The sequence below is a fragment of the Octopus bimaculoides genome, chromosome 6 (assembly GCF_046866305.1).
Source record: "Octopus bimaculoides isolate indiv1 chromosome 6, ASM4686630v1, whole genome shotgun sequence".
In the NCBI taxonomy this organism is placed as follows: domain Eukaryota; kingdom Metazoa; phylum Mollusca; class Cephalopoda; order Octopoda; family Octopodidae; genus Octopus; species Octopus bimaculoides.
Window position 1 is genome coordinate 107,240,548 of NC_142933.1, and position 12,167 is coordinate 107,252,714.

The 12,167-nt window shown below is 36.6% G+C and overlaps 1 protein-coding gene across 1 annotated transcript; it reads right to left on the reverse strand.

The window, feature by feature from the left end:
- Positions 1–800: 800 nt before the first annotated feature.
- Positions 801–9,076, reverse strand: LOC106880447 (putative ATP synthase subunit f, mitochondrial). The gene is made up of 4 exons (XM_014930367.3): positions 8,917–9,076; positions 5,290–5,385; positions 2,801–2,917; positions 801–963 (listed from the first exon to the last, which is right to left on the reverse strand). Exons 1-4 carry the CDS (start codon positions 8,999–9,001, stop codon positions 935–937), a joined length of 327 nt encoding a protein of 108 aa, XP_014785853.1. The 5' UTR covers positions 9,002–9,076; the 3' UTR covers positions 801–934.
- Between the last annotated feature and the right edge of the window lie 3,091 nt (positions 9,077–12,167).

The following is a 12,167-nucleotide window of genomic DNA, read 5'->3' on the forward strand; positions in this document are numbered from 1 at the left end:
ACCTTCAAAATTGGATGAAGAGGTTTTGAAGGTAAAAATCGAAGAAAACTCAAATATCACGACTAGAGAACTCAGAGAAGTTGGAAGTTTCTAAAAGTATGGTTCATGAAGTATATCCCATTTTGCATATATATGAATGCTTGGAACTTTCCAGACAACCTAATAAAATTTTGATGGAAGTTTATATTTTGATAATTTTAAATCAAGAAGTTTGAGGTGCAGAAGTGGCTGTGTGGTAAGTAGCTTGCTTACCAACCACATGGTTCTAGGTTCAGTCCCACTGCATGGCACGTTGGGTATGTGTCTTCTACTATAGTCTCGGGCCGACCAAAGACTTGTGAGTGGATTTGGTAGACAGAAACTGAAAGAAGCCCGTCGTATATATGTATGTGTGTGTGTATGTGCTTGTGTGTCTGTGTTTGTCCCCCCCCCCCGCCCAAACATCGCTCGACAACTGATGCTGGTGTGCCAAACTAGCAGTTTGGCAAAAGAGACCGATAGAATAAGTACTAGGCTTACAAAGAATAAGTCCTGGGGTCGATTAGCTTGACTAAAGGTGGTGCTCCAGCATGGTCGCAGTCAAATGACAAACAAATAAAAGAATAAAAAGAATCTTAAAATCAACAGTGACCTCAAGTAGCTTTGGTATGAAAAGGATTAATAATGAAAAATATATTTTACTATATTCATTTTTTTCCCTCAATATTTTTAATTGAAATAACGATGGCAACAAAAGGGTTAAATTAGTTGAAACTAAACATTTTTTATATTCAAAAACATAGAAAAAAAAGAAAACAAACTATAATTTAAAATTTAAGTTTATTAAATCTAAAGGAACTTCTGATAATTTTCCCACAGTCTGGCAGAACTTCAGAATCTATGACTGCACATCAACTTGGTACTTTCAAAGATGACTTTATTCCACTCACAAGAATTAATGGTACTTGGCATGGCGATGGTTAGCTGAAAAGAAAAAAAAGAGAGACCAAAAGTAAATTTCTAGAAACATCAGTAAAAAGTGAAGGAATATGACCCAATGGTTAGGGTGTTGCATTCATGATTGTAAGATCATGGTTTCAATTCCTGGTCGAGGTAGTGTGCTGTGTTCTTGAGCAAAACATTTCATTTCACAGTGCCCCAGTCCACAAGGCTCCCATAGGCTGGCATCCTGTTCTGGTAAAATATTGTGATCTTACTTATACACTATCACCAGTGCTCTCTACATGGCATCACAATCATGCTTTCTGTGAGATGCCACGGACGGCATATTTTACATGGGGCTATCACCATCACCACTGGTGTCTTTTGTGTGGCATCACCACTGGTGTTTTTTGTGCAGCATCAGCATTGGTGTTTTTGTGTGGCACCATCACCAGTGCTTTTTACATGGCACCAGCACCAGGAAGAACAGTAATAGAATAGCATCAGGTGTGGCTGTTTAAGTCCCACTGCATGGCACCTTGGGCAAGTGTTTTCCACTATAACCTTGGGCTGACCAAAGCCTTGTGAGGGGATATCATCATCACAATCACCATTTAACATCCACATTTCATACTGGCATGGGTTGGACGGTTTGACTGCGGACTGGCAAGCCAGAAGGCTGTACCAGGCTCCAATCTGATCTGGCAATGTTTCTACAGCTGGATGCCCTTCCTAATGCAAACCACTCCGAGAGTGTAGTGGGTGTTTTTTACATGCCACCAGGATCTGTCAGTCAGAAACTAAAAGAAGCCCGTCATACATATATATAAATTTATGGATGAAAAAAATAAAATGGAGAAACTGACATACAGACATTAACTTATTTAAGGATATTCAGTTCTGTACAATATCAAATTCATTGCACCAGAGCTGTTCCCATTTCCATCAATGCGAAACTAACTTTTGGTTTTTCCCTGCAACACTGGATAAAACTAGCAAAATTAGATGCTGACAGCCCTTTAAGAAGATTTTATATCCTTGATTTAATTGAATTATATATATATATGTATGTACATTCGTGCAATGCAGTGGGAATGTATTTGAGTAATCGTTAACATAATTTAAGGTATGAATGAATTAAATTTAGCTTTAACCTTCCCATTTTTATAAACACCAAGTAGCTATTTAACTCGCTATGTGAATGTATGTGCACCAAACCACTTGTCTGCATATGCCTACATATGGATGCTTGTATGAGCAAGTGTACATGTGCCACACAACTTACACGAGGGCGTTTATACATCCATATCCATTAACAGTTATTTTAAATACTTTTCTCGCTGTGTTGCGTGTTCGCTTCTTTTTTGCATCTGTTATTTTATTATTGATCTTCTATAAAAATGAAAATATATCCTTTAATTTGTGACTCTTCTTAACAATGAAATGAGAAGAAACATTGAGAACTGTTATTTTAACGAGTTGTATCTATTTATGACCTGAAGCGAAACATCTGCACCTTTGGATGCTCCTGAACCAGTTGTTGAGTATCCCACCCATGAGGGATCGATGCTAGATGTGTTGAAACAATTGTAGTGATTAATAAAAATCCTCGTATCGTCCATTTACCATATATATAAATATGTGTGTGTCTTTGCTTGTCCCCCATCCCATCATCACTTGACGACCGGTGTTGGTGTGTTTATGTCCCTGAAACTTAGCAGTTCAGCAAATGAGACCAATAGAATAAGTACTAGGCTTTAAAAGAACAAAAGGAAGTCCTGGGGTTGATTTCTTTTACTGAAAAACCCTTCAAGGCGGTGCTCCAGCATGGCCCCAGTGAAATGGGTAAAGGAATAAAAGAATATATGTATATACTCACTGTGGGATCTGTATTGAAGGAAGTAGTAACTCATGGCAATCAAAACACAAAACTGAGCCACTCCAGCAGAACCGCCTTTCTTAGTCAGGAAATAGCTCTGCAACCACCTCCAATGAACTGGAAAATAAGTTAGAAATAACAAAAATTATACAAGTTAATTAGTTATAAGAAAGAGCACATGACAGCAAGTGTGGTTTAAACCTTTCGTTACCAACCTGGCTGAAACTGGCTCTGAGTATAAATGTCTTATTTTCATAAGTTTTGAATTAAAATCTTCCACCAAACCTTAGTCATAATTTATGTTCCTAACACAAGCTTAATGATGACTAAGTTATTTTACTAAATTCTTTGTTATATTTAAAATTAATTGAAAGAAACACAGAACATCTCAACAGAAATATGGTAAGAAAAGGGTTAAAATATATAATAGAAAAACAATTCTTAACCCTTTTGATATCAACCCGGCTGAAACCGGTTCTGGCTCTGAGTACAAATGTCTTGTTTTCATAAGTTTTGAATTAAAATCCTCCACCAAAACCTTAGTCACAATTTATGTTCCTAACACTAGCTGAATGATAACTAAGTTATTTTACTAAATTCTTTGTTATATTTAAAGTAATTGAAAAAAATACAGAGCATCTCAATAGAAATACAGTAACAAAAGGGTTTAACCTTTTGCGACCAGCCCAGCTGAGACTGTCATCATTCAATGCTAGTTTTCCATGCTGGCATGGGTTGGATGGTTCAACAGGAGCTACACTAGGCTCCACATGACTGTTTTGGCAAGGTTTCTACGGGTGGATACCCTTCATAATGCAAACCGTTTTAGAGTGTATTTCTTATGTAAATGTTTCCTGTTTGAAGTGATCCAAATTAAAACCTGCCATCAAAATTCATTGTTAATTTACATTTCAAACACCAGCTAAATAATGACAAAATTATTTTATTTAATGCAAACTAGAAGAAGCCCATGGTGTATGTGGGTTGTGCACATGTGCATATGTATGCGTGTGTGTGTATGCAAACCTATCATCAGCATGATGATTGTTTAACATCCGTTTTCCATGCTGGCATTGATTGGACGGTTTGACTGAGGACTGGCAAGCCAGGAGGCTGCACCAGGCTCCAATCTGATCTGGCGATGTTTCTACAGCTGGATGCCCTTCCTAACACCAACCACTCTGAGAGTGTAGTGGATGCTTTTACATGCCACCAGCACAAGGGCTAGTCAGGTGATACTGGCATTGACACACTTGAATGGTGCTTTTTATGTGCTGCCAGCATGGGAGCCAGACAGACGGCACTGGTAATGACCACACTTAAATGATGCTTTTTACATGCCAGTTAGGTGGCACTGGCATCGACCACGTTTGAATGGTGCGTTTTACGTGCCACCGGCACTGGCATCGACCACCCATTGATATTTAAATGTGAATTTCAACACAAATCACATTAGTACATTCAAAACACATCACTTCACTTCACTTTCTAAATAGTTGTGTTACACTATCTGACATTGTTTGATGAACTGAGAATTTTGGGAGATTTTTTTCCATGTTTTCTCTTTGGCAATTTCTTTTTCAACTTTTAAAATGGATAACAGTTTCATGCTATCAAGCAGTGATTCCAAATTTGAGGGCTTTTCAATGGAAGATATGGAGAAATGTAAGCTTGTTTGAAGCACTCACTACAAAAACAAACTGTTACACAGAAAGTAAACAAACGGAGAGAAAAAAATAGCTTGTTTACGTGTATTTACCAGGGACATGCCGCCTAGATAGGCAGTGCCTACCTCGAATAAAATAAATCAATAGCAACATTTATCTTTTATGGCAAAATATGCACCTAATTCAATAAAATTATGAAGGTTACTCTGATTACTATGCATAAAATGCAAATTACCTTATTTATTTGTAGATTAGGTAGGTATAATTCACCCGTGCTTTTCAATGTCAGTATTTAAGCTACGCATAGTACTGCTGTAGTACACATGCTGCGTACATTCCTACAACACTGTTTTCTTTACGTATTATAAAGGCAGAAGTAAATCTGCCTTCAACTCAGTCATGCGCCTGTGTTTTGCTTATTTTAAATTTTTTGTGTGTTTTATTACATAAAAGTCACCAACTGCCTACCCTGAGTAGTTACTGATGGCACATGCCTGGTATTTGAGACAAAAATTATGCAATAGAATTAAGAACCTTTCCTTCAATTGTGTTTAAAAAAATCACATTAATATGTCAATAAATAAAATAGTTACAGTTGTTTAATGAAGCCAGTCTAAATTTTTGATTATTTTAGAATTTAATTGAAACTTTTAAGTGGTGTGTTTTACTTAGAAATATAATAACGAAAGGAAGACATTGAATAATCGAGTCTTAGATACATTATGCTTGAAATTAAAGATGGAATGGTCAAGGATGGAATGTCTTTGATCTGGGGCTAATTAATTACACAAACAACACACAATAACAAGAATACACACATACCTCTGTTTGCTGCTCTAACCATTCCAGTTGGAGATATATTCCTTCGACCAACCCATGATGTAATCTCACCAATTTTCACTTCACTAAGGGGGTCATCTAAAAACAAAAACAAAATTCTTTAAAATAAAGATAAAAAAGAAGTTGTTTTTGTGGTAGAACACAAAGAACAGTTATTAATAACAGCATGTAAATACTGGGTCCAAAAACCACTTGGAAAGAAAACTCAAAAGACTGCTCGTCAGATTTGAACCCACTATCATGTTGGTGGAACGTAATATGCACCGACTGCATTCTCAGAGTGGTTGGTGTTAGGAAGGGCATCCGGCTGTAGAAACCTTGCAAGATCAGATGGGAGCCTGGTGCAGCCTCCAGGATTGCCAATCCTCAGTCAAACCGTCCAACTCATACCAGCATGGAAATGCGGATGTTAAAAGATGATGATGATCTCACATCTACCAAAGCCACTCACAACATTTTTAATATTCTGTTCAAATACACCACCTTTGTTTCAATAACTTTTTTAAATCTTCATCATCATCATCATTTAACGTCTGCCCTCCATGCTAGAATTGGTTGGATGGTTTCACAAGAGCTGGCCAGACTGAGGCCTGCACCAGACTTCTGTGACTGTTTTGGCAGGATTTTTACAGCTAGCTGACCAACCATTCAGCAGAGTGGACTTAGTGCCTCTTATGTGGTACAAGCACAGGCAAGGTTAGTTTTGGCAAGGTTTTTACAGCTGGATGCCCTTCCAAAAACCAACTGCTTTACTGTGTGGACTGGGTGCCATTTAGTGGCACCTGCACTGACAGGGTCACCAAGTACCTTGCAAGACAAAAAATCTTTTGAGATGCAAATGGCACGTAAAAGCACCTGTTACACTCTCAGAGTGGCTGGCATTAGGAAGGGCATCTAGCCGTAGAGAACCATACCAAATCAGACTGGAGTCTGGTGCAGCCTTCCAAAGTGCCGACCCAGCCAAACTGTCCAACTCATGCCAGCATGGACATTAGATGAGGATGAGAGGAATAAGAGGAGGTGATCATGTATCAGATAATGAAAGGTTATAGTGAGACAGAAGCAAGTGTCTTGCTGTAGAGGAGGTACAAGGTTACCTGGAGAGAGAGAGAGAGAGGGAGGGAGAGAGAGAGAGAGAAGAATGAAAACAGAAACAGGTGTGCTGAATTTATTAAAATAATTTTGTCATTATTAAGCTGTTGTTCTGAACATAACCTGAATTTTGATTCATCATCATCGTTTAACATCCGCTTTCCATGCTGGCATGAGTTAGATGGTTTGACTGAGGACTGGTGAGCCAGAAGGCTGCACCAGGCTCCAATCTGATCTGGCAGAGTTTCTACAGCTGGATGCCCTTCCTAACATCAACCACTCTGAGAGTGTAGTGGGTGCTTCTACGGGCCAGTCAGGTGGTACTAGCAACAGCTATGCTCAAATGGTGTTTTTACGTGCCACCTGCACAGGAGCCAGTCCAGTGGCACTGGCAAACGCCCTCGCTCGAATGTTGTTTCCCATGTACCACTGGCACACATGCCAGTAAGGCGATGTTGATAACGATCATGCTTGAATGGTGTTTTTTACGTGTCAGTGGCACAGGGGCCAGTCAGCGGCCTTGGCAACGATTATGCTTGGATGGTGCTCTTAACCCTCCACTAGTACGGATGCCAGTCATCGAATTTGATTTCGATTTCACTTGCCTCAACAGGTCTTCAGAAGCAGAGTTTAGTGTCCAATGAAAGAAAGGTATGTCTAAGTGGGCTGGTTACACCACTGGCATAGGCCACAGGTTATGGTCTCACTTGGCTTGCACAGCATATTTCCAAAGGTCTCAGTGAGGCCTAATGCTCGAAGGTCATGCTTCACCACCTCAACCACTAGGGTGTGACACTTTTTCACACAGCTATCCTCATCCATTCTCGCCACATGACCATACCAGCACAATCGTCTCTCTTGCACACCACATCTGATGCTTCTTAGGTCCAACATTTCTCTTGAGGCACTTATACTGTCAAATATGCACACTCAACTTAATCTCTTCCCCCAAATTTGAGGCCTTGTTCTTCCCGTAAAAAGGATTATTAAGCTGGTGTTTGAAACATAAATATTAAATTTTGATGGAATGTTTTAAAACATTTTAAAACAAGGAATTTCTATTGGAGAATCAGAAGCAGTCTCGGGTAAGTTGATATGAAAAGAATTAAAAGGACACAGCTAAAAACAAGCAAGGTATTTTGTCTAACATAACCCTTTCTGTAATTTCACAATCTTTTGTTTGGTTGATGAGAAATACTAAACTAAGAAAACTCTATACATAGACATCACTTGCAATACTGAGTTACAGTCCTTTATGTCCTTTATGTTTTGAGTTCAAATCCCATCGAGGTTGACTTTATTTTTCATCCTTTCGAGGGCCATAAAACAAAGAACTAGTCAAGAACTGGGGGTTGATGTAAGCGACTTTCCCTTCCCCTCAAAATTTCTGGCTTTACTTAAACGAAGAGCGAAGTAAAAATATACGAAGATTTTGTATTTATCCACCTGTAAGAGTCTTTTACTATAGCCTCAGGCCGACCAGAACCTTGCGAGTGGATTTGGTAGTCCTGTTCGACTAAAAATCTTCATGGCAGTGCCCCAGCATGGCCGCAGTCTAATGTGTGAAAACAGTAAAGAAAAAAAAAATATTCTATTTACTTCAGGTTATCGCTAAAGAAACCTTACAGGTATTTTTTTTTTATCAATACACCCATCTCGGTAGACGGGTGTAATAGTAAAAAAAAATTATCGGAAAACGGCACGGAATTTAGGGGTTAGAGTGACAAAAATGTAAAAAAAAAATTAAATTCTTTCGCAAATGGAAACCACCATCCAATTCTTTGTCAGTATTCTTTCTCCATGAGGTTATGATAGCTATTCTGAAAATCTGTCGGTCAGGTATTACACCCGTCTTGTAAGACGGCTGTAAAAGAAAAAAGAAATAACGGAGGCAGGTATATCAGATGATATGGTGATATTCATCGACAACCAACTCAAACACAAAAATTGATAAACATTAACAAAATAAATCAGATTTGTTACAACAAAGGTTTCCTTAATTCCGTCTCTCCTTCAGTTGTTAAAAGTACAAGAAAATCGTGAAGGTCACATTGCCGTGAAAAATGTTGGTTTATCCTTGATCGAACAAATAAAAGAGAACAAGTCTTCTATCTTTAAATAAGAAAACTAAAATAATGCGTTAAGAAGATGAAAATTATATTAAGAAATAAAGCGATGAGAATATTTAAAATTATTACAGAAGGGTAAATTTTATATAAGAGGTTATATGTATTAAAGGTACAACAGATCTAAGGACTTGGTTTAATTAATCTGCTAATTAGATCTTGGAAGAAAGCTATTCTGTTACACCTTTTGTTCCCGATGAGCCAAAGGCAAAACAGAATATATATTTTGTCGGAATAATGATTATGGAATGGATATTATTTTATATTCATTCTCAGACTTATTTTGGAGTAGTTTATTCAAAGTGAACAGATAGAACTTGTTAACCCCTGAAATAATGGAGCAAAGCTTAATTATGATTCTTAGACAGACGATATAAACAAACAGACTTACGTGGCCCATAATAAGTGCCTGGATTATAAGGTCCATGGATCTTAGCATTGTATTCTGCTGGAAGGGTCCCGATTGAAGCTCCCATCTTAGTTCTGCAAAGAGACCAACGCTGTCTGAGTCGGCGCAGTAAGGTTTCCTGTTCACTAGTTAGCTCCCCTTAAGAGCAGCAGCTTGATAGAAAGGTGAAGTGTCGGGGAGGGGAGGAAGGACGAGAGATTCCCGTGCGTAATTTATTCCGATTTTTTTTTTTTTTCGCATTCGCAAGTTCGATACAATAAAATACCAATTCTAAGTCGATCGTATTGACTCAGAAATCATTAATCGTACTTCTCATCGAACTGCGATACCCGCTTCACTCTTTTATTCTTTTAACTCGATTTTTGTCGTGGTTGCTACATTGCTAGTTAATTCTTGTGGTAGTTGACTAGTCTATAAATTTAATCAACATTAATTTAGATTAATTACATCGCTGTAGAATATTAACTGAAAGATTTATGCTTTTAAAATTTTGTTCAACAACGATGTCGTTTGCTGAAGTGAAATCACACGGAACTAAACAATGGAACAGAAACATCAAATGTGCATCCCATCTCCAACTTTTTTTCTTCATAACTTTCTGAAATATTGATATTTTTCAATGAAATTTTCTACAAATACGCTTCAGACGGCATCAATTCCAGTTATATCGGAATTTGTTATGAAAAAGTTTTGCGAGGGTGGGGGTGGGGGAGTTTCCGGAAATTTACACCAGTCGAATTTATTTCCTCATAATTTTACGAAAATGCGTATTTTAAAATTAAATTTGCTACAAATACCTTTCAGAGTGTGTAAATTACGATTATATCGGAATTTGGTATAACAAGACAAACTAGTGAGCATGCACATATACTTATTGACACACGTGACAATATTTTATCGAAATTTCAAGTTTCATTTTGTAGATATATATGATGTGTACCACTATGTGTGTGCGAGCTCACCAACTTATATTTTTACATATCAAATTCTAGTATAATTAGATTTTTTCTCAAAGAGTTAAGATTGAGAAAATAACCTTTTTAGAAAGTCGAAAGACACTAACCTTTGGGAAGAGATTTCACAAGATGTGTGTAGGTTTTGCTTTTATAGATGTTCCAGAATATAAAGCAGTCATCCAAATATCTTTTCCAGTTTCCCACTAGGTATGATTGGAAGTTTTGACCAAAAGAAATCTGAGATAAGCAGTAGATATTTTCTTCCAGATATACCATTATTAGTGAAGCAAATGTAGGTGCTACCCTGGTACCCATCGCAGTCCCATGTATATATAGGTAGTATTGGTTGTCAAAAAAAAAGTAGTTATTTTCTAATACCAGCTGTAGCCCTTCAAGTATGAACTTCTTGGAGAATCTTTCTTCGATTCCTTGTGGGTGATTGTGTATCCAGAACTCTACTGCTTCTCGTCCTATGTTACGGGGGATATTGGTGTAGGAGGCTGACTACATCAAAGCCGACTAATATGGCTTCTTTGTTCACTCTTTTTGGAATGTGGTTTCGGAAATCCGTATATTAATAGGTCTAACTTACATAGAGTGCACACGACAAAGAAAATTAAAAGGGTGGAAGAAAGTTTTAAAGAAAATTTATTATCACTTTCCATTCCAGAATCTGATGGCTTCAGTAATTCTTCGACTATCGCGGGTGTTATGTTCCAAAACCCACCGCAATAGGTGAAAATCTACTAAGTAGAAACAGTACTGTACTGTATTTTATTTTTTTTTAATTATTTTTATAAATTTGTATATATTTATTTTATAATAAATGCAAAACAACACCACGGATGAAGCGACATAAGCTTAAATAATAGGTGAATCACGATATGGCGACTGTATTTGTTTCGAAAAAGAAAACGCGATGATAAAGATGTTAAAGGCAGGTTCTACAAATTCTACGCTAAATCGGATAAACCATCTTTATTAAGTAAAAAAAAAAAAACCCCTCAAAACTCGCGTCTCTAGAGTTATCCTTTCGTTACCCATCAACTTTTCCTATCTATCAAGTATTTTTATTCAACTATTTTCTTTTGTTTTTATAAATAAAATATTTAAAAAATTTATACTTTAAGGGAAAAAAAGCAAGTTTTCTCCCCTTTTATGTAAGAGTTATGTCTCTGTAATTCGGCGGGTTTGAGAACATAACGCCTGTTTATTGGGTTGGTGCATAATTATTGCGGCTTTATGTCAACACGCTTTGTTCAACAAAAATAATAACAACATGTAATAAAAAAACCTTTAAATTATTATTCCGGAGCATATTCACCATCTACTTCAATTACTGTTTCCCATTTGCTTGGCAGATGGTCAAACCGTCATTTAAAGATGTTTTTTGTTAAATATTGTTACGATTTTTGTTGAATAAAATTTGATGGAAAAAAAAAAGCCACAATAATTATGCACCAACCCAACACACACACACGCACACACACACACACACACACATGTATACGCCCTAATTCTTCGAAACGCTTAGTGCAGAATGGTGGCAGCTGATGAAGGAAATGTTCTCTATGTGGACTGTGTCTTTTCCGTGCTCTGTTTAGGTTCTGTTTTTCATTTTGTCCACGTTTTTTTTTTTGTGACGTGTACCCAGATATGCATCTCTATAAACATGTAGATGTAGGTATGTACATGCATGAACGTATATATGCATATACTCACATATTATTATTATTATATATATATATATATATATATATATATATATATATATATATATATATATATATATATATATATATATCGGCAGTGAAATATTCGGAAATGAAAATTTTAGAAGTTATCAATATTGCTGTTATTATCGAAGACAATATTAATAGTTGATAATGACAGAAACATTAATATAGGCAGTTGCAGGCCTAGAAAGTAGCATTATATAGCTAAAGAATTAAAATGATATTAATCATAAGAAAACATTAAAGTGTCTACCCGCTTCTTTCGCTATATAATACATCTACACCCATGCGAAATTTCAAATAGCAATTACAGGGACATAACTCTTACATAAATGGGAGAAAAAGATGCATTTATTTTCTTTTAAGTTAAAATAATAATAAAAAAATTACAAAAATTGACATACGAAGAAAATAATTGAATAAAAATACTCGATAGATAGGAAAGATCGTTGGGTAACGAAAAGTTAACTCTAAAGATGTGGGCTATTTTTTTTTCTTTTACTTAATAAAGGCGTTTTATTCGATTTAACGTAGAATTTGT